A 24,165-nucleotide genomic window follows, 5' to 3' on the forward strand; every position below is an offset into this window, starting at 1 on the left:
TATGTCAATGTCGTCGTATATCTCGTACAGCTCATCGTTCCATCGAATGCGATAATCGCCGTGGCCAACGCGCAAAGGACCATAAATCTTTCGAAGAACTTTTCTCTCGAAAACTCCCAACGTCGACTCGTCGGTTGTTGTCATCGTCCAAGCCTCTGCACCATATAGCAGGACGGGAATTATGAGCGACTTATAGAGTTTGGTTTTTGTTTGTCGAGAGAGGACTTTACTTTTCAATTGCCTACTCAGTCCGAAGTAGCACCTGTTGGCAAGAGTAATCCTGCGTTGGATTTCTAGGCTGACATTGTTGGTGGTGTATACGCTGGTTCCAAGATAGACGAAATTATCTACAACTTCAAAGTTATGACTGTCAACAGTGACGTGAGAGCCAAGTCGCGAGTGCGACGACTGTTTGTTTGATGACAGGAGATATTTCATCTTGCACTCGTTCACTGCCAGACACATTTGCGTTGCTTCCTTGTCTAGTCTGGAGAAAGCAGAACTAACGGCGCGGGTGTTGAGGCTGATGATATCAATATCATCGGCGTACGCCAGCAGTTGTACACTCTTATAGAAGATGGTACCTTCTCTGTTGAGTTTTGCAGCTCGAACTATTTTCTCCAGAAGCAGGTTGAAAAAGTCGCACGATAGGGAATCGCCTTGTCTGAAACCTCGTTTGGTATCGAACCGCTCGGAGAGGTCCTTTCCGATCCTGACGGAGCTTTTCGTGTTGCTCAACGTCAGTTTACACAGCCGTATTAGTTTTGCGGGGATACCAAATTTAGACATCACGGCATAAAGGCAGCTCCTTTTCGTGCTGTCGAAAGCAGCTTTGAAATCGACGAATAGGTGGTGAGTGTCGATTCTCCTTTCACGGGTCTTATCCAAAATTTGGCGCATGGTGAATATCTGGTCGGTTGTTGATTTACCAGGTCTGAAGCCGCACTGATAAGGTCCAATCAGTTTGCTGACGGTGGGCTTTAATCTTTCACACAATACGCTCGACAGAACCTTATATGCGATGTTGAGGAGGCTTATCCCACGGTAGTTGGCGCAGATTGTGGGGTCTCCTTTTTTATGGATTGGGCATAGCACACTTAAATTCCAATCGTTGGGCATGCTTTCGTCCGACCATATTTTACAAAGAAGCTGATGCATGCTCCTTATCAGTTCTTCGCCGCCGTGTTTGAATAGCTCGGCTGGCAATCCATCCGCCCCCGCCGCTTTGTTGTTTTTCAGGCGGGTAATTGCTATTCGAACTTCTTCTTGGTCGGGCAATGGAACGTCTGCTCCATCGTCATCGATTGGGGAATCGGATTCGCCTTCTCCCGGTGTTGTGCTATCACTGCCATTCAGCAGGCTGGAGTAGTGTTCCCTCCATAATTTAAGTATGCTCTGGGCATCGGTAACTAGATCACCTTTGGGGGTTCTACAGGAGTATGCTCCGGTCTTGAAACCTTCTGTAAGCCGCCGCATATTTTCGTAGAATTTTCGAGCATTACCCCTGTCGGCCAGCTTATCAAGCTGTTCGTACTCACGCATTTCGGCCTCTTTCTTCTTCTGTCTGCAAATGCGTCTTGCTTCCCTCTTCAACTCTCGTTATCTATCCCAACCCACACGTGTTGTGGTCGATCGTAACGTTGCGAGGTAGGCAGCCTGTTTTCTCTCCGCTGCGACACGGCACTCGTCGTCGTACCAGCTGTTTTTTTGCACTTTCCGAAAACCAATGGTTTCGGTTGCAGCTGTACGTAAGGAGTTTGAAATGCCGTCCCACAGTTCCCTTATACCGAGCTGTTGGCGAGTGCTCTCAGAGAGCAGGAGTGCAAGCCGAGTAGAGAATCGTTCGGCTGTCTGTTGTGATTGCAGCTTCTCGACGTCGAACCTTCCTTGTGTTTGTTGGCGTGTGTTTTTTGCTGCACAGAGGCGGGTGCGAATCTTAGCTGCAACAAGATAATGGTCCGCGTCGATGTTAGGAGGAGGGAGACGTGTCTTCCGTCTATCACAACATGATCGATCTGGTTGGTATTTTTTCGATCCGGAGACAGCCAGGTAGGTTGATGGATCTTCTTATGCTGGAATCTAGTACTACAGATAACCATATTTCGGGCCCCGGCGAAGTCGATCAGCCTCAACCCATTTGGGGATGTTTCCTCGTGAATCGTTCGCTCCTTAATATGGCCACTGTAGTAAATGTCACAAGGACCTACTCGTCTCTGTCCTTGTCCCGTCCATCGCATTTCTTGGACGGCGGTGATGTCAGCCTTTGTTTTCACGAGGACATCAACCAGCTGGGCAGTGGCACCTTCCTAGTTAAGGGAGCGGACATTCCAGGTGCATGCCCTCAAATCATAGTCCTTATTTCGTTTGCCATGGTCGTCATCAAAAGGGGGGTCTCTCATCCGAGGCTGTTTGTTGTTTTTCATTGAGGGTGTTTTTTACGTGGCGGGTCCCAAACCCAGCGCACAACCCTATGTAGAGGATATTTCGCCTTCTCACTTTAGCTCGCCTTCAAACGGATGTTCTTAGGTTACCCAGAGGATACTTGGTCAAAGACCGGAAGTCGTGAGCTGCTTGAGTCACATGTAAAAGAATCATTTCTGGCCACTCCCAAGTGAATGGCAGTCAGAGAACTTTCCTCACTTGCGTGAACTTCTACACACGACTCCATCCTCCTACCTCCTACCTCTAACTACCCCTAACTAATATTTAGAAGGCCAGCTGAACCGATTGCAAAATACAAAAAGATTTAGCACAATTGACTTAAAAAATGGATTCCATGCCCTTGTGTCTGAATTTATCCGCAAATACACGTCGTTCATTACACATGGTAGGTAGTACCTGTTTTTTAAAGTTCCTTTTGGTTTGTCGAACTCTCCCGGTGGTTTCCAAAGTTGTCCAAATGCAATTTTTCAACATTTTATGCGCAGGGGAATACACTCCCTTACATAGATGGCATAATTAAACCAGGTATGAAAGAAAATGATGCTGTGCGTAATTTAGAAGATGTGTTGAATCAATGTAAAGACTTTAGACATGCAATTAATTGGAAAAAATTTAAATTAAAAAAGGAGAAGAATTTCTGAGTCGAGTCATTGAAAATCGAAGCTTTAGTTAAGTACCCATTGCCGACCATTTGCGTTAATTTTCATCCCATTATTTTATATGACTTAACATTTTAAGAAGTAACAAATGAATCGCTACAAAAAAAACTGAATTTAATTTACTCAAAAAAATTTTGAACGAAAAAGCGGTGTTATATTACAGATGTTCTCAGGTGACAACCAATTACATTCTAAATATGTAGTACATGAACGAAATGACTTCATATGCCGAACGTAAGTATTCCAGTTACGAATTAGATATATTCGCTGTAATAATAGAGCTGAGAAAGTTTCGAGTCTATTTCCACTTTAAAATAATAACAGTCTACGACAGTGTTTCCCCAAGTGGGCGCTAACGCCCCCTTGTTGGCGCTGCAGGTATCAAGGAGGGCGGTAAGAGACCTAGAAAGAAAATGGGGGCGTTGTGTAGAGGCCTGGGGGGTTATTTGTAATTTTATTTAGCTAGGAAGCCTCTTAGACAACGACTTCATGAGCTCTCGACTCTCAACAACAACTTGTGAACATCAACTAATAGGAATTAAAAGATTGCTTAAACTCGGTTCTATATTTCTCTCCGCGCAGTTCATATATCTGTCCTATTTTATTGAATATAGAAAAAATGAAAATCATGTCAACTCGACAGTATAGAATTTATAGAATACTAACTGTCAGACGTATTGCTACTGCCATTGCCAAATCTGTATGTGGGCATTTGCTATCACAATATAATCATTTGCGCAAAGGTGTAGGGTAGGTAGGTTCGAGCTGATGTAGCGCATGCTTTGAGCTCTTGAAAAATTTATTTTATCACTTGCGAAATGACGTCGGGTAGGTAGCTGATGTAGCGCACGTTTTGAGCTTTTGAACTATATTATTCGAAAAATTCCTTTGAGTAATAATTCTGTGCACAGACGAATTGATGAAATGGCTGAAAACATTGAAGAATCGATGTGCGATCACCTGAGGACAAGCCAGTTTTCAATTCAGCTCGATGAGTTCTCTATTCCAACTAATGAAGCGTTGTTGTTGTGTTACGTGAGGTTTATTAAAGATGAGAAAATATGTGAAGAACTATTATTTGCTAGAAATTTAGAGACCGGTACAAAAGGCGAAACCATATTCAATATATTGGAAAAGTTTTACGATGAGAAAGAGATTCCTTTGAAAAATATTATTTCAATTACTACGGATGGCGCTCCGGCTATGATAGGGTGTCATAAAGGCTTAATAGCTTACTTAAAAATAAAATTCCAGATGTCCTTGGTGTACATTGCGTTATTCATAGACAACATTTAGTTGCTAGAAACTTAAATGGAAACTATTTCAATCACTGCAATATGTCATCAAAGCAGTCAATAAAATCCCCAACAGCTCTTTGAATGATAGATTATTTCATTAGCTTTGTGTAACTAATGACGAGGATTTCAATCGTTTTTTGTTTCATACTGAAGTTCGTTGGCTATCAAGAGGCAATTGTCTGACTCGATTCTACAACCTGTTTGACTCTGTTATAGAGTTCTTGGAAACTAAAGATACAGAATTTTAAGAAAAGCTCATAACATCAAAGAATGATATAAGTAGCTTACATGACAGACATGTATAAATTGTTCAACGACATGGATCTCCAACTGCAAGGCGATAAACTAAATTTAATTAAAACAAAAAACGTCGTTGCTGCTTTCACAGCCAAACTGCTTCTACACAAAAAAAATCTGGGCAGAGTGATTGTGAGTTTCACAATTTTCCGAATTTATCAGTATCATGCAGTAACGACGAATTGTTTGCCTACTGCCAACATTTGGAAAACCTCCACATTGACTTCACCGAACGATACCAGAACATTTTGAACTTGGAAATACCAGACTGGGTATTGGATCCGTTTTCAAATGTCAACACAGCAATGTGACTTCAGCTGGAAGAAGAACTTATAGAATTGACAACAAACGAGGAAATAAAAATCAAGTTCAAAAATGGTTACCAAGAATTTTGGCTACAAAAACCGATCTCGCAACTGTACCCTGGATTGTGGTCAATTGTTCAACGATTCTTGATAGCATTCCCATCGTCATATTTGTGTGAACGTGGATTTAGTGCTGTGACAACACTGCTTACTAAAAATAGAAATCGTTTGCTTGTTACCGAACGTGGCGACTTGCGACTGTTCTTGAGTAAATTGGAACATGATATTAACAAACTTATTAAACAGCATCAGATCCATCCCTCACATTAGTTTTTATATATGGATCGATTACTTTAGTTTTATTTTTAATAAAAGATTATCTGTTTTAATACTGTAAACTTGTGTTTCAATAATCATTCTTATTGGCAGGTGGAGCCCGTAAGAGTTAACTTGAGACCTAAGCGCCGTTGTATGTTATCTACTGCGCTCAGGTTTCAAGTTTCTGGTTATAGTAAAAGTTTCGTTTAGAATTCTCCGTTAATATACATATATAGGTCACAATAATTAATTTGAAGTTATAGTGGTTTTTAAATAGGTAAAAAATGGGGGCGCTAAAAAAATATTTATTCTCAAAGTGGGCGGTAGACAAAATAAGTTTGGGAACCACTGGTCTACGATATCGAATTATTCGCATGCAAAGATAAGTAATTCGGCGCGCCCACGAAAAGGCACTTTGTAGTTAAAAAGATGTGAATTGTCGAAAATTTTGTATTACAAAGCTTGCTGAAAAAATAAAAATGCATATCGACAATTGTGTAGCATGAATTGTATCAAATAGAAAGTAGGGTAAAAAATAAGGTGAATTCATAAAAGGAGAATCCATTTTACACGTATCATGTAGATTTTCTTGGACCATTACAGTGAACCAATAAGCTTTATAAACTATATTCGCCACAATTGATTCGTTGAATTTAGCAGAACATTAAGCATGTTAAAATAACCACTGGCTTGCCCCATTACAGTGGTCAAATAGAGCGACTGAACACGGTTCTTATTAGTGTTTTAACAAAACTAAGCAAGAATGATACGGCGAAGTGGTACAAATTCACAAACAGAGTTCAACAAGTGATAAATTTCACATACAATTGACATAACACCTTTTGAATTACGGGCTTATCGAAGAAGAAATAAGATCAGAACTCCTAAAAGGAAACCAAAAGCTAATCAATATTCAGTAAACGATTTACTCTCCGTGAAGAGAACACGTTTGATGGTGTTCTCCAATTCAAGCCAAAGTATTTGGGTGCATATCAAATTACTAAAGTTGGCGTAGCCGAAAATCCGAATCAAAGGACGACTAGTGCGGAACTTAAAAAACCACAGTCAAATTTTCATAATAAAGACGACGGCGTTTTCGAGGTCGAAAACAATGTATGATGGCCGAGTTGTGCGAATTGAGCAACGCGGAAACACTTTTTCGCAAGAAGTTTCGAACAATAGACTCTGAACCAGAAAATGCCAACGAGAGTTGATGGCTTGACCACAGAACGCCGTACGCACGTGACGACGATGATTATAAGCGAGGATTTTACCAAGATAAACTGTTTATTCTGGTTAAAAAAGAAATATTTCATTAATAAAATTCTTGTACGTTGTAAAATTTTTTAAAATAACAGTAAACCGTAATATCTGTATTTCGTTTTTAAAAAGGTAATATACATGTGGGTACAGCCCTACATTATTAATTATTTTTGTTAAATCAATCGATAACTAATTTTTGTTTATAAAAATGACATAATTTACTGCAAAAAATTTATATGAAGCTCTTTCTTTATGTCTCTGACTACACCTAACTCCTTTATGAACTTATTGTAATATTATTAAAGCCTATGTAAATTAATATATATTTTTGTCCATGTTAAACTTCCCTAACTTTCTGAATATTTTACTAAATTATAATCTTCAGAAAAGTGGAAAACATCTAAAAAAAATTAACCCTGCGCTTTAACTATTTCCCCAAATTTAGTTGCAATTAATATACGATTCTAATACCGAGCCTTAGAAAGTTTCATTTCAAAAATCATTAACGGTCACAAAAAATTCGAAGAATGCTTACCTGAGAAGATCCTTTGAAGATATGCTCTCCCACGACATGATTATACCGCGTTTACTAAAAAAATAACAACACTTTGTTAAACTTATTTTTAACAAGAAAAACAATAAATATGAAATTATAAAAAAAAAACTTCTCTTTATAGATGAAACCTAATATCTAATTGGCGAAAATTCGTTATTAGTCTTAACATATTACTAACAGATATCTTCTAATCATCAATTGCCAGCGAGTACAAACTATACCAAATTGAAAGCACTTACAATACAGCTATAACCTCTGATGTATGAAAACAGTGTTGAGCTTCTCGCTTCGCTGGAAAAAGTATTCCCTACGCACAAAAAAACAGTTTTAGTAAACTATTGATTTTGTGTACGCTTACATTTTTACAATAGATTTATTCTATTTGAAGTCTTTCATTTAAAAACGAATAAAAAAACATTTGAATTTTTACTTTTCACTTTAACAACTGAACTATTCCATTGGCAAAACTGATATACAACCTGCAAAATAAAATTTAATACAATTGTCTCGAATTAAAATAAATTGATTGTACTCTTAAAAAAAGGTGTTAAATAAAAAATGCAGCAATTGTGGAGGAAATCACACTGCTAACTACAGGGATTGCCCTGTATATAAAGATTTGAAATCAAAGTTGTCACAGGGCATTCAATCACGTTGTAACCAAATGTTGAATATTCCTTCTCATGAAAATATTGAAATCCCCGTCCGTATTTCAAAACCAGTAAATCTTAAAGACAATGCTACACAAGGGAGCTATGCAAACATGGTGAAAAGCAATACTGCACAAATGCAATTGCCCCAAAACCAACCAAATGGAAGCGTTGAAACTATGATTTTCAACCTTACCAAATGTATGACACAATTTATAGCTTCAATGCTAAATATGAACCAAGAGATAATCAAATCACAAAACCAAATGTTGCAAACTTTTTAAGTAAAAATGAGTGTATTGAACATTTGCTTATGAAATGCTAACGGTGTTAACCAACATAAATTGGAACTTTTTACATTTCTGGATAAAAATAATATTGATGAAATGCTTTTGTCAGAAACTCATCTTACGAATAAAAACAATTTCTTTATACCGGGATTTAGACTCCCTGTTACAAACCATCCAGATGTAGAGGCACATGGAGGAACATCAGCGTTGGTTACAAAACGATTAAATCACCACGCATTAGAATCTTATGCCACAGCGCAATTACAAGCTACAACAATAACTATAAAAAATTGCTGCGGGGACTTAAACCTGACCGCCATATACTGCCCACCTCGGTTAAAAATTACAGACATCCAATTCAAACTTTCAAAACTTTTTTGGAACACCAGACCATAGATTTTTTGCAGGCACAATAACCTTGACATAATATAATATCTCCTGGTAAGCCGACATATTGGCATAGTGATCGTAACAAAATACCAGATTTAATTGATTTTGCGGTAATCAAAAATATAGATAAATCGTACATAACAGTTGATATATGTACTGATTTATCTTCTTATCACTCTCCTATACTAATAAACATATGTGAACAACCTATATTCGTTGATCCAAAAGTGGGTCTAACATCTTACAAAACGAATTGGCTAAAATATGAAAAATACGTGAGTAGCCACATTAATATTGAGCACAAAATAAACACAGGAAGAGGTATTGACGAAAGCATAAGAGAATTCAATGATATGTATAATAACTAACGCAGCTGTCTTAGCAACACCAAACAAAAGCTGTAGGCCGCTTGGTTTCAGAGAAATCTCCAATAGATAAATAGAAAAGCTTGTAAATGAAAAAGGAGTGCAAGACGAGAATGGCAGTTAAATCGCTTCCTTCCACTCAGCTTCAATTAAAATCAGCATACGTAAATTAAAAAAGGCACTTAAACGTGAGGAAGAATTCAATACTGAAATGTACTCGTATATAAAGAAGCTGTGTCCAAGTTCAAGCAAGCAAAATTCCCTTTGGAAAGCCCAAAAGTTTATGAAGCCACCAACTGGCTCCAACATGCCTATACAAGACATGGGCGGAAATTGGGCTCGAAGTGACGAGGAAAATTCCAATTGTTTTGCAAAACACCTAGAAAAGGTATTTCAACCTAATTGGCCAAAGAATAACTTTGAGCTGTCCAGCTTATCCAATACATTTAACGAGTCACTCGAGTCTTTTAAGACTTTTCCTTCTGAAATTATTAGACTAATTAAAGAACTTAACACAAAAAAGTCACCAGGACACGATAATATTACCCCAAAAATCCTAATTGAGTTACCGAATATTGCTGTAGAAGTGCTTTCTGTGCTCTTAAATGCAATTCTTAATCTCGGATACTATCCTAATTCATGGAAAAAGTCGCAGATTATCTTGATAGATAAACCTGGGAAAGACTTAACACAGCCGTGTTCATACAGACCAATCAGTCTTCTACCCTGTCTTTCTAAAATATTTGAAAAAGTGTTATTTTCAAAAATGACCCTTTTCCTCCACGAAAATAATATAATACCAACGCACCAATTCGGGTTTCGTGAAAAAATAGCACGATAGAGCAAGTAAATAGAATAACTAACGAAATAAGTAAAGCATTTGGGCACAGAAAGTACTGTTCAGCTATATTTCTAGACGTGGCTCAGGCGTTTGATAAGGTGTGGCATGAACGCCATTTAAGATTATATAAGATTAAAAACATTCTACCTTTAGAATTGTATAAAACATTGGAGTCTTATTTAAAAACCAGAAAATTAATGGTAAAAGTGGGAGATTTCATATCTGATGAACGACAGAAGAATTAAATATACGAGTATATCTAAACTCCGAGATCACCTAAACCTTTTGGTTAATGCTTTGGTATATTCCTGCGATCAAATACGCCTTGAAAGAAGAGATATGCTTGCGTACTAAGGAGCAACGTATCACCAAAACAGCTCAAACACTTGCTTGAGCTTGTCTAGTCTTTAAATAGATTTAAGATTTTATAACTTATTGTTAGGCTTTTAAAACAAAAAGCAGATTCAATAAATAAAAAAATAAATAAAAAAGATATTGCAAAAAAATGCTTATTTTACATGTAAAATGTATAGCAAGAGAGCAGCGCAAAAAGATAAGGGCGTAGAAACAGAAAATCGAAAACAGAGATCATTTCATTTCCAAATTTCAAAATGGTAAGTCTTTCTACAAGATGGATCAATATTAGCCATTATATATGGGGTATTGTGCAAACATTTTAATTCAAATTGAATAGGCAAGCCTTTGGAGTGAAACCAGCCAATCACTCGCTCAATTTTAAATAACACAGTACAACAGTTAATCTGGGGGGTGAGAAATTCCAAGTCAGGGTGATGGTACTAGGTCAGTATAGTAAAACCCTCAAAGGGTTTGGCGTTCGTATGTGTCAGTACGAACCACTTGTCCGATTTTGATGAAACAAATTTAGAAAAATTAAGAATTACAATTTCTATTTGTTTTTATTCAAAAAAGTGTCATTTATCGCCTTTTTTATATTTTTTTAGGCCATATTTATTAAAATAAATAATAATAAATAAATAAAATAAAAATAAAAAATTATAAAAATGTTTACTATATTTTTTTAGTAGTTTATGGCCAGAAGTCTGGAGTTATTGGGGAAAATTTATAAAAAAAGGCTATAAATGACACTTTTTTGAATAAAAACAAATTGAAATTGTAATTCTTAATTTTTCTAAATTTGTTTCATCAAAATCGGAAAATATTTAAGGATAAGGAAAATATTTAAAAGGTCATAAAAAAACTGACACATGTGAACGCCAAACTCTTTGAGGGTTTTATTATATGACCTAGTACCATCACCATGACTTGGAATTTCTCAACCCCCAGACAATAATCCCAAAAATGTTCCACAGTGTAATAGGTCGTAATTTTTCACCGACAAATTATAAAAAGCTGCCCTATAAAAAGAATTATTTTCAAACAAATCTTGTTAAACAAGCAATGTACAAGACATTCATCTTTTAAGTTTTAAGTTCTGAAATCAAGAACAGTTAATTGGATCATTTAGTGGAAACTATAATATTTGCGTGTATATTTCGGGAAACATATTTATGCCCTGTACAGGGATATTAAGTTTGCTGCGAAGTTTTTAACACCCAAAAGAAAACGTCAAAGACCCTGTATAAACGATCCGTATGTTTGTATATATGCGAACTAGACTTTCAGAAATTTCAAAATTATTAAAACCGCAAAATCGAAAATATTTGTCGAAATCTATCCCTAAATGAGTGAATTGCGAAAAGTGAAATAATAGGGCATTTATAAGTATTTATGTGAAAGAATTGGTAAGAACGCCCCAAAATATGCATAAACGTGTATTTTAGAGACAAAAACACACAACCAAAAATCAATTTGAAGTAGATTATAAAAAATTTTCATAAATATGGAAAAGGTACGAAAAATTATCACGCCTTTATATTATCGGTTTGTTTAAAAGTTTGGACAGATTTTATGTTAGCAATTAAGAATAATATCGGTAAAAATTCAAATTAAATGTCTGGAAGAGGGAGTGGGTCCTTCTGCACAGTAACTTAAGTAAAGTCAAATACAGAAAAAAATCATATTATTTAATGCATGAGCAATGAATACTAATACTGAAGTATCGTGTACACTAGACTGTGCCAAATAAATACAAAATTTTTTTTTTCGGTCGCATATCAAAATTTCGTTGAGAGTCACAAAAAAAAAATTGTTTCAAAATTTGAGCCCTTTATATTCATTTTTCAGTTAGCGCTCGCAAAAATAAGAATTTTCATCAAAAAATACTTTTTTTCATTCATTTTTTGGTTATAGATAATTTAAAATACCAAATATAAAAAAACCCTTGGTATGGTTTTGTAGGAAATTAAATTCTCTACAAAAATTATCTTATCTCGAATTTATAGAATCAACACCGTTTTTTTATTGCTCATTCAATTACAATTTGTTCTATGATTTTTATTTTCAATTATTGATAAACACTTATTAAACTTCTTTCCAACGAAAATAAACAAACTAAATGAATTTTTCTAGGATTGTTTATGATCTAAACAAGAAGTTTTTATACTTTAATAAGTCCGGAGTCATAACATCTATTTTATTTTCATGCGAAGTTTGAGGAAGTTCATCCTCAAAATTAGGAATTGTTCTTTTAGGTGCTCTTGAACAAAAACTAGAAGATGACCCGCTCAATTCTCCAAAAGAAACAGATGTATCAGATAAAGCTTTACTTAAGTCTGAAAAAAATCATTGTGATTAGATATTTAAATAATAACATTTCAGAAAAATTAGATTTTAATGTCTTGTCAGCAAACACGAAGTTTATAATAATTACCATGTTCATAAGTATCATTTTCTGTTGGTCCAAGAGGAAAACTCTCATCTTCTACGTCATCTAGTAGAGGTGTTAACCGGCCTTTCCTTTTTTTTTATTAACAAAAAAAGATCTTCAGGACAGGAGTTATCAGATATATCTTTTTTGAGTCTTATATCAAATAATTCATCCAATTTATTGGTAAATTTTTTTATTTTCAACAGATGAAACTCAGAATGTTTTTTAAATCGACTTTTATCTAAATTTCTCCATTCTGTAAAAAGCGTTTCGATTTTTGTGATAGCATGTTGTTTTTTTATAATTGGTATGTTCATAACACTCCAAACCTCTTGAACTTCTTTTATAACCTCGGCAGCACATTCATGAATTGTTTTCTTTAAGATCTTGTACTTAAATATGAAATAATTAAAAACTTCTCCATTTTTAGGCAGCTTACGCGATGGCAAATTATTATGAACGGCACCCAAAAGATAAACATAATTTGAACTATTTTCCGACATAAGTAATATATCTTTACAAAACAAATAACAATAAATATCCACAGATCTCAAATTCTAGAACAGGAACTAGTCAGCTAATGCAGCCAATTTCATCTAATCAGCTGTGATACGTACATACTTACGAGGGCTGTCCGATAAATAACCGACCTCAACGTGAAACTAGCGGCACATCTGAAAAAAAAGTTTCTACTTCAAATAGTGCATATTATAATAGCTACTCGCCAAAATTTCAGAAATTTATCTTGCGCTATTATCTGTTGACAGTCGTTTTTGTGAGTCTATTTCGGTGATTTCCCCAAAATGGAAAAAATTGAATATCGAGCTGTAATTAAATTTTTATTTTTGAAAGGCAATACGCCTTCACAAATCAAAGATGAGTTTGACTCTGTGTATGGTGACTCTGCACCATCGTTTACCACCGTAAAATTTCTAGGATTGTTTATGATCTAAACAAGAAGTTTTTATACTTTAATAAGTCCGGAGTCATAACATCTATTTTATTTTCATGCGAAGTTTGAGGAAGTTCATCCTCAAAATTAGGAATTGTTCTTTTAGGTGCTCTTGAACAAAAACTAGAAGATGACCCGCTCAATTCTCCAAAAGAAACAGATGTATCAGATAAAGCTTTACTTAAGTCTGAAAAAAATCATTGTGATTAGATATTTAAATAATAACATTTCAGAAAAATTAGATTTTAATGTCTTGTCAGCAAATACGAAGTTTATAATAATTACCATGTTCATAAGTATCATTTTCTGTTGGTCCAAGAGGAAAACTCTCATCTTCTACGTCATCTGGTAGAGGTGTTAACCGGCCTTTACTTTTTTTTATTAACAAAAAAAGATCTTCAGGGCAGGAGTTATCAGATATATTTTTTTGAGTCTTATATCAAATAATTCATCCAATTTATTGGTAAATTTTTTTATTTTCAACAGATGAAACTCAGAATGTTTTTTAAATCGACTTTTATCTAAATTTCTCCATTCTGTAAAAAGCGTTTCGATTTTTGTGATAGCATGTTGTTTTTTTATAATTGGTATGTTCATAACACTCCAAACCTCTTGAACTTCTTTTATAACCTCGGCAGCACATTCATGAATTGTTTTCTTTAAGATCTTGTACTTAAATATGAAATAATTAAAAACTTCTCCATTTTTAGGCAGCTTACGCGATGGCAAATTATTATGAACGGCACCCAAAAGATAAACATAATTTGAACTATTTTCCGACATAAGTAATATATCTTTACAAAACAAATAACAATAAATATCCACAGATCTCAAATTCTAGAACAGGAACTAGTCAGCTAATGCAGCCAATTTCATCTAATCAGCTGTGATACGTACATACTTACGAGGGCTGTCCGATAAATAACCGACCTCAACGTGAAACTAGCGGCACATCTGAAAAAAAAGTTTCTACTTCAAATAGTGCATATTATAATAGCTACTCGCCAAAATTTCAGAAATTTATCTTGCGCTATTATCTGTTGACAGTCGTTTTTGTGAGTCTATTTCGGTGATTTCCCCAAAATGGAAAAAATTGAATATCGAGCTGTAATTAAATTTTTATTTTTGAAAGGCAATACGCCTTCACAAATCAAAGATGAGTTTGACTCTGTGTATGGTGACTCTGCACCATCGTTTACCACCGTAAAATTTTGGGCAGCTGAATTTAAACGTGGTCGCAGGAGCTTGGAAGATGATGAACGTCCTGGGCGTCCAAAAACAGTAACCACTAACGATAACATCGCTAAAGTTCATCAATTGGTACTAGACGACCGCCGGATTAAAGTTAGGCAAATAGCTGAGATTATGAAGATGTCAAAAGAAACTGTTTGTCACATATTAAACCAAGGTTTGGGCATGAGAAAGCTGTCCGCGCGTTGGGTGCCGCGTTTGCTTACGCTAGACCACAAACGTGCGCGCATGAACATTTCCAGCGCTCTGTTGGCTCAGTTTACAGGCAATAAGACCGAGTTTTGGCGCCGATTGATAACTGTAGACGAAACTTGGATTCATCATTATACGCCCGAAACAAAAATCCAATCTAAACAGTGGATTGAAAAGGGGGAACCAGCCCCAAAAAACCTAAAGCTGTGTATTCGGCTGGGAAAGTGATGGCGAGTGTTTTTTGGGACAGCCATGGAATTATTTTTATCGACTATCTTGAAAAAGGAAAAACTATAACAGGAGCATACTACGCATCATTATTGGACAAGCTAAAGGAAGAAATTTCGAAAAATCGGCCACATTTGCAAAAAAAGAAAGTCTTGTTTGACCAAGACAACGCACCATCTCACACCTCAGCAGTCGCCATGGCGAAAATCCCCGAATTGCGGTTCGAACTGCTTGACCATCCACCTTATTCACCGGATCTAGCACCAAGCGACTTTTTTTTGTTTCCTCAACTTAAAACTGCGTTCGGCGGCCAGAGATTTTCGTCAAATGAGGAGGCAATCTCTTTCGTGAACTCGTATTTTGCAGACAAAGACGCCAAGTACTATTTGGAAGGGTTGCAGAGATGGGAGCATCGCTGGGAGAAGTGACTCCACACACTAGGACACAAGGAGACTATGTAGAAAAATAAAAAAAAAATTTGAAAAAGTCGCGCGCATCATGGTTAGGTCGGTTATTTATCGGACAGCCCTCGTATACTAACGACATCTATGAGGTCATTTTTTAGGTTGTACACTGGCGGGGTTATATAACTGCCGTTTCAAGTTACAAGCTCTATACCAGAATCCTTTGACGTATAAAAAGGTCCAAAAAAGTTATATCTTATAAATTTTACATCATAAATAATTTATAAGTCCGACTTATACCTACTTATAAATAAAAATTGTAAAAAGATTAATCTTTTTGTCTTCATTATATTTGTTAATAAAATTATTTTTATCTTTTATTGTACCATATAACAATCAATTAAAGTATAAAAACTACTTGTTTAGATCATCAAACATTCCTAGAAAAATTGATTTAGTTTGTTTTTTTTCGTTGGAAAGAAGTTTAATAAGTGTTTATCAATAATTGAAAATAAAAATCATAGAACAAATTGTAATTGAATGAGCAATAAAAAAACGGTGTTGAATCTATAAATTCGAGAAAGGATCATTTTTGTAAAGAATTTAGTTTCCTACAAAACCATACCAATGGTTTTTTTTATATTTGGTATTTTAAATTATCTATAACCAAGAAATGAATGAAAAAAAGTAATTTTTGACGAAAATTCTTATTTTTGCGAGCGCTAACTGAAAAATGAAGATAAAGGGCTCAAACTTTGACACAATTTTTTTTTTGTGACTCTCAACGAAATTTTGATATGGGACCGAAAAAAAAAATATTGATTTATTTGGCACAGTCTAATGTACACCATGTAAAAAGACAAAGCAAACAAAATAACTATTCAAAAATAGATGGAGGAAAATACTTGTAAGGTGCTAAATGTGTCCATGAAAATTTTTTAATCGAAAATTCTTTCCGCATCGATGTCAAAAAAATAGTTTACTTATGGTAAAGCAGGTTAACACAAATTCGTCTACTATTTGATATAATCTATTGATGCTGTGCGCAAATATCGTTATGTGAGATTGAGGCTACTACAAGCATTAGAAGGATTGGCACATATTCCAAATTGAATGATGTAGATTTACGCGTATTCTTTGGTTACGAAATCTCTGATACTCCCTTTGGGAAACAATTGCCCGATGCATTTCGCATGTGCATTCGTCGGACGGCGGGCAGGATGCAGGTCGCAATTTCTTTCGGAAACAAAAAATTCAAAGAGATTCACATATTTTAATAATATATCTTCTAGTTAAACTAAAAAGAATCCACAAAAAGTGTAAAATTTTAGAAATTTTTTAAAAATTGAAAAAAGTGGTTTTTGAGCAAAAAAAATTTTACTTCATGTTATTTAAAAATATGTTCAAACATGACATTTCTTAGTTTTTTTTTTTAATTTAACTAGAAGATAATGTATTATAATTTCTATCCTGCTCGCCAATTAAGAAAAATCGTAAAAATAAAAAAACCGAGATATCGCGCGTCAAAGTTTTCGCTTTCTGCCCAATCGATCATATGTAAGTATATCTGCTAGACGCTCGGTCACTATTTTCCTTCTAGCTTAGATTATTTTTAAAGAGATTTAAGCAAAAAAAAAAATCAATTTTTTGAAGCTACTAAATCAGGCTCCCCCCTTATGGAGAATATTTTGAAAAACAACACGCCTATCTTCGGTTATTAATATTTGCGTTTGTTATCTTTCGAGCTCGTAGATGAGAGTAATCGGATCCTTCCAACGCCCATGCCACACCTCAGCTCTAAACTAAGATTCAAAATTATAGTATTGGATAGGGGATCGCAGTAGCTACAAACACGGTTGTATCTTCTAAATCATTAAGACACAATAATCCAAAAAATACTAAATACAACCCTTAGTTGTTGGTTACCCTTCCGACACCATGAAAATAGAGGAAACCTACTAACCGTAAAAGAGTTCTGTTAAAAACGCGATAAATGCATAAGTAAATATGGAAATGATATGATTTTCACATGGCCAGATATACGTGGCGTGTTCGCGAGTTGGAAAACCATATTCTCTGTACATTTACGCACCGAAAGAGAAACCAAAAAATGTTGTTTATCTAGCTGTGTTACATTGGAAGAAAAAAATCTAGAAAAATTGCAAATAAATGATTTTCAACACAAGATAAATTCAACTTTCTCTACATTTAAAAACACATAATTTCACGCAGGACAATGCCTGCGGGGTCAGCTTGTACTATATATAGTATACGAATTAACCCAACGTCCACATCCTTCTTAAATGATTTTCGTTTTTCCAAAAAGACTTCCAACGAATCTTTTAGTATGAGAGTTATTGTATTGTTTGTAAAATTGCTTGAAAATTATGGTTCTCAAGTATGCATCAGTGATGACCAAATTAATGCAATGAGTTCCGACTTTCCTCCTGATTTTAAACCGTACAGTTTGGTCAAAATGTATGATATTTTAAAGAAAATTATGTGGCTTACTACTAAATATTATTAGTTCCGGTGCAACCGAACATTTTATACTCTTGCAATTTCCTGGAATTAAAGCCAGGTTATTTTACGAGAAAACTCGATTCTCGAGTAGAATCGGGATCGAGTTTACCATCCCTACTGGCAGCCATCGGGGCACATATAAAACCTCCGCACAATAACCACCACGAAAAAAAATGATTTTTTCCATGTAATTTATATGGAAAACAGAAAATTTGAAATAGGCACCTCTTAATTTTAATATTAAGAGCTCATCTTTTGAGTGACTTTTTTTTACACATTTTCGAAAGTTTTGAGCCTGTTTTTCAGTTGAAAAAAAAAGGTTGCCTCAGAATGGCACACTCTAATGTATATACAATATATAACTCATATTCTGACCGACATATTGTGTCAACAACACAAATGTTGTGGGATAATCACAAGGATTTGATAAGTGATGATATATTGAAATGAGATCGTACAAGGTTCAACAATCTAACGATATCATTCTGCGACAGAATGTACAATGAAGCAATGATTGCTATAGAGGAGCATTGCATTGTCATTGCGAATTTCCCAATCAGGAATGTCAGTATGTGTTCCCCAAATCTATGTTCATCTGATATAAGACCCCTTTTAATGCACTACCATACATTTGAAATGTACATATACATATAATCTGTTTGATAAGTTTTGCTTGGATTAGACTACCGAACGCAGGTATGCTGCGTGACATTTCATTGCTGCTCTCTTTTCTGTCTTCAGTTATTGCGTGTGCAATGACACTTCAAGAGTGTTCTCATGTCTCAAAATTTGTTCAACCAAAATTCCCCTAAGCAATAATTATTATTAAAATACATAAATATTTTTATATAAGGAATAAGTAATCTTATATATACAACATGAAACCGTATTCGTTGTTACGGCATCACGCGTGAAGGGCTGAACCGATTTGGCTGATTCTTTTTGTTGTATTTGTTATTATTAGGAGAAGGTTCTTATATAAGAAAAAATTAAGAAAGTTGCCGGAAAACCCCTAAAAACAGCCCTTTTCTTTTTCCCATACAAACGTTTTATTTTGTATGTATATACATACATACATACATATGTATGTATGTACTTACATACATATGTAAGTAAAAATGATTGTTTGTTTGTTAGTAACGCTAACGCTGGAGAACGGCGGAGCCAATCTTCATGAAATCAGAAGTTGGTCGCTGTGGATCTGGAAAGGGTTAGATATAAAAAAACCATATACTTTTCATAAGGAAATGTCGAAAAATTGGAAATTTCCAAAAAGTGACTTTTCATACAATTCTTTTTTGTTTTGTTTTTCAATATTTTGATTTGTAAATTATTTGAATCGTTCAATTTCGGTCGTTTGCTTTTTTATTCCGGCCATTTAAAAGAAAAATTATTGAAAATTATTCAGTAAAAACTTTATGTGTGTTTCAAACGAAGTGATCAATTACAGATTGAAATTTGTTACGAAGCAACGAAGACATCGCGCTAATATCGGTCGGCGTTCTTTTTGCCATCAACGTATGACAGCCCAAGACACATGAACTACATGAGACTCCCAGGATGCGATGACATATGTATGTGTGGAATTATGGATCGCTGTCAATCAGCAAGCGATCATCACGATGATACAGCAAGACTTTTCAAACAACAACTACGATGTTTGATGGACTTTATCTTGAAGCAACGTATGTATATAGTACAAGTATGGTGCAGTCAGATGCTGGATGTACTCTGTTGAGTTGCAAAAAAGAGGTTTGCCGTACGCACACATTTTTCTTTGAATGGTGGATGGTGGTTACACCAGATCAAATTGATGAAATCATTTCAGCGGAAATTCCTCATGCAGAGAAAGATCCATTATTCTACGAAGTGATGAAAACCAATATAGTGCATGGACCTTGCGGACACCGCAATCTCACTTGCAATAAATGCATGAAACACTATCCACGTCCTTTTCTTTTGGAAACGCAAACTAGAAATGATGGATATCCACTCTATCGTCGTAGCTCATCAGACGACAATGGCAGGACATTTACCATTCAACTTAGAGTAGTGAATATCGAAGTCGACAACATATGGATCGTACCATATTCGCCACTATTGTCTAATTCACATTCAAATCTCATGCCAATGTTTGATATTGTAGTTTGGTGAAATCGACTTTTCCCACTGTTGTGCGTTTCGCAGTTCATTTGGAGAATGGCTAAAGAGTGTTTTTCAACCCAGAGAATACAATACAGCCAGCGGAAACACTTCCAATAACAAAATTTACATTGACGAGTTTTTTCTCAACTTGCGTCAGTGATTCGTTTGTGAGAACTCTGCTCTATTCGGAAATGCCTTGATATTATGCATGGCTATCATTTTCCAAGTAAGATGATAACTCCAGTTACAGGTAAATTAATTAACAATATATGTTTACCACATTAAAATATAAGTTTAATAACTTAAAATTTATATTATCAAATTAATAACAAAAAAATTTTTTATATGTGCTGAAACGAACAAAAAAAGTTAGTTCAATGAATTATTATTCATACAGACTGATAAAGATCGATTCATCGAACAGAATCCTTATTGCCAATGCCTGATGATCTATAAAGTATTTTGGGAGTATTTTGCGAGCCACATGGTGGTACAAACAATTTGCTATACAATTACCTAAATATATATTTATATTCTTGCAGATTCAGGGTCAAATTTGAAATTTAGTTATAAATTATTTATATTATTATGCATGGAATGCATCGTTGAAGAAATAATTACGCAGAAAACAAGGCCAACCAGTAAATGGACATACAGGTGTGTTATCAATTAATGCATTAAGATGAATTTACACAATCCACCCGATTGTTTCTACCTTCGGTTGATATTGATAAATGTACGCGGTTCAACTTCATATGAGTCATTGCGTACTGTGAATGATACGGTGTGTGCAACTTTTTGAGAAGCAGGCCAGCAACTACAATTGCTGGAAAATGATAATCACTGGAATGAAAATGACGTTCGCATACTTTTCACTATAATCATTTCGACATATCAGCCTCCAAATCCGCGTCTATTATGGGATACGAACAAAAATGACATTGCCGAAGACATTTTACATCTAAAAATTGAATATGGATAAATTCCGATTGATACTTCCGGTGTTTTGATATCAATTCCATCTGCCGTTTATCGATTCACGAAAGATGAACTTATCACGAATGTTTATCTGAACATTGGCCAAATTATCTTAGTTACGATTCCTTGAGTGCACGTCCAATGTTAGCTGCCCAAAATACCGATGTTGATGACTTAAACTGGAAGATTCAAAGTCACATTTCGGGAGAATTGCGCTCATACAAATCGATCGATCGTCTTGACAATGAAGACGACGCCGTGAATTATCCAGTGGAGTTTCTAAATTCTTTGGAGGGGCTTTGTATGCCACCGCATCATTTGCGTCTCAGAGTTGGATCTGTCGTTATTATGCTTCGCAATCTATAAGCGCCGAAACTGTGTAATGGAACCCGACTGATTGTGACCCAGCTATCGAGTACAAGGGGGCAAAATGCTTGATTCTACGAATTTGTTTGAGTTCTCACGATTTGCCATTTCAGTTCAAACGGATTCCGTTTCCAGTAAAAATAGCATTTGAGATGACAATCATCAGGACACAAGGATAGTCGCTAGAAGTGTATGGCATAAATTTTGAGCTGCTATGTTTTTTACACGGCCAAAAATATGTGGCGTGCTCACGAGTTGGAAAACTATCTTCTCTGTACATTTACGCACCGGAACAAAAACCAAAACATGTTGTTTATCAACCTGCGTTACAGTGAAAATAAAAGAAATGATAAATTTAATTTTCTTTTCATTTCAAAACACATATGTAATTTCACGCAGGAAAACTGTTGCGGGGTCAGCTAGTTATAAATAAAAACCCAGCTGATAGCCTCTGAAGCTAGCGCTGCATGTTTTAGGTTGTACTTATGTTATTAACGTTGTATAAGCTTTTATAAATAAAAATAAATAAAAAACAAGTAAGGAAAAGCTTAGTTCGGGTGCAACCGAACTCTTGCAACATGCAAGAATTAAAGCCAAGGAAATACCTTAAGATGTAAAACGTCAATCAGACGATCGGAATCTAAGAAGTTTTAGATATACATATACTCCATAAAACTCTTACTCTGACCAACAAAATTGGCATAAAATTTGTTAGAAAAACGAAAGTCATTATATGTAGTATATGGAAATTGGGTTAGTATTGATTATCATTAAGATACCTCACATACAATCACCAAACATATGGAGCAAAGTCAACCGGACGTTCAAAAATCCTTGTAATGTTTATCAAATTTATCCATTTTTGGCACAGAGATACACGTCATGATTTAAACACTTTCTCCCAATTTATTGGCCCGATTCGTCCAATTTTTGGCATACAAACGTACCATTGTCAGAAAAGAATTATCCCTGAATTTCAATTATATACCTCACACATTGACCAATATTTTCGGTCAAAAGACAATTATAGATACTGGAGTTCACATATTCGGTACCTAGGGTCTTGAACAGGTTTGGTTGGATTTGGACAATTTTTGGTAAAAAGGTGCCCTACTTTAAGGGAATTATTACTGCAAAAGTTTATTACATTATATTAATTATTTCCTAATTTGTGTATTGTAAAGTGAAAGAATCAAATGGAATTTCAAATTGTGTTTTATGAGAATTAGGCGTGAATTTTCACACTGTAACATAGGAATGTTAGAAAAATGATACGTACTAAATTTAGTCTAAATCAGTCAGTCGGGTTCCGAGATATGGGATTTCACCAAAAAGTGGGCGGTGTTACGCTCATTGTCCAATTTTCACAGCAGCTCTCATAAAGTCTTCTCATACCATCTCGGAGGTAAAATTTAATGTCACTGGCGTAAATAGTCATGATTATACTGCGCTTTTAGTAATTTTGAACGGTGAAGTTATATGGGCATTCCCATTTTCACACTGTCGGTAGGAGTTCTTATAATATTCAAGCGTAGCAAATTTAGTTGTTGTAGCTTTAATGGTTTAGGAGTTATGTACATTAAACTTTTTAGGGGGTGTGGTCCCGCCAATTTTTTCAAAATTTTTTACAGACGTGCCCCTTTGTATTGCAATCTTCTGTGCCAAATTACAGCTTTATCCCTTTCGAGACTACTGGGATAATACATCCCACCAAATTTCTAACTTTCGTATTTTCTTTACTGTGCATGCGATTGCCTAGATAATTAGTCCCACAAACAGATTTAAGTGTATACTTTTAATTGTAAACAAAAAGATAGCGGTAAATTTCAGCGCATAGCCGCCACATGGCAAAGTATTTCGCAATATACGTGAAATTTGATCAGTTGTGGTCACTAATTTGCTGAAATCGGTCGAAATAAAAGCGTAATCAACAAAATTTGCATTTCATTGCCCAATAAGTTTTTTACGTGGGATTACTTGTCCCAATATGTTTTTTAGATGACGAAAAGGTATCTAACTCAGGAGGATATTGAGCGTAGTATGTCTGAAGAGTCAGACTCGGACGTTGATTTTGAGGACTCTGGGAGTGAATAATTGCTTGAGAGTTTCGAAAGCACTGAATATGCATCAGAAACTGGCGATAACATCAATTGGGCGGATAAGCCCACAAAAATAAACGATGATATACTGCCAGTTGCCCAGTGGGTAAATGTTGCTGCGGACGATTCTCAGAACTTTAATCCATAGTATGAAATCCCAAGAGAGAGAGACTGCAAAATCCTTTTTGATTTTGCTCACGATTGCACCGAGTTTAAAGTGTTTTACACGATATTTCCTTACAGTTTGTGCATTCGAATTGCTGATTGTACTAATCAGCGTCTGACAGCTATGAATCGTCGGGCTCAGTCAAAGCGAAATTTAACCGATGCTAATGAAAATTTGGTATTTCTGGGCATTTCATTGATTATGCATTTTAATAAGTTGCCATCTCTGAAGGACTATTGGAGAAAAAATCCATCGATGGGAAATTCAGTTATAAAAAAGTGTTTATCACGAGATCGCTATTTATTATTGTCATCGAAGTTATATTTCAATGACTACAGTAAGCCCGCCGACAGTTACGGAGATTATTATATCTCCGATGTTGTGCAATGTCTGAAACAA

At 35.3% G+C, this 24,165-nt stretch overlaps 1 protein-coding gene across 9 annotated transcripts in view; it reads right to left on the reverse strand.

Moving 5' to 3' along the window:
• LOC109579346 (43 kDa receptor-associated protein of the synapse homolog) overlaps positions 1–24,165 on the reverse strand; it is a 75,603-nt gene that overhangs the window by 21,257 nt on the left and 30,181 nt on the right. For 6 of the 9 annotated variants that reach the window (XM_049460425.1, XM_049460427.1, XM_049460424.1 and 3 more), the window contains one exon: positions 7,118–7,171. The exons of 1 other annotated variant lie outside the window; for it this stretch is intronic. In XM_049460425.1, coding sequence (XP_049316382.1) covers positions 7,118–7,171 — 54 coding nt within the window. Of the gene's footprint in view, positions 1–7,117; positions 7,172–13,079; positions 13,137–14,311; positions 14,369–24,165 lie in introns of all 9 variants that reach the window. 2 more of the 9 variants (XM_049460428.1, XM_049460429.1) reach the window with 2 other exon arrangements.

Source organism: Bactrocera dorsalis, chromosome 6, assembly GCF_023373825.1.
Source record: "Bactrocera dorsalis isolate Fly_Bdor chromosome 6, ASM2337382v1, whole genome shotgun sequence".
NCBI lineage: Eukaryota > Metazoa > Arthropoda > Insecta > Diptera > Tephritidae > Bactrocera > Bactrocera dorsalis.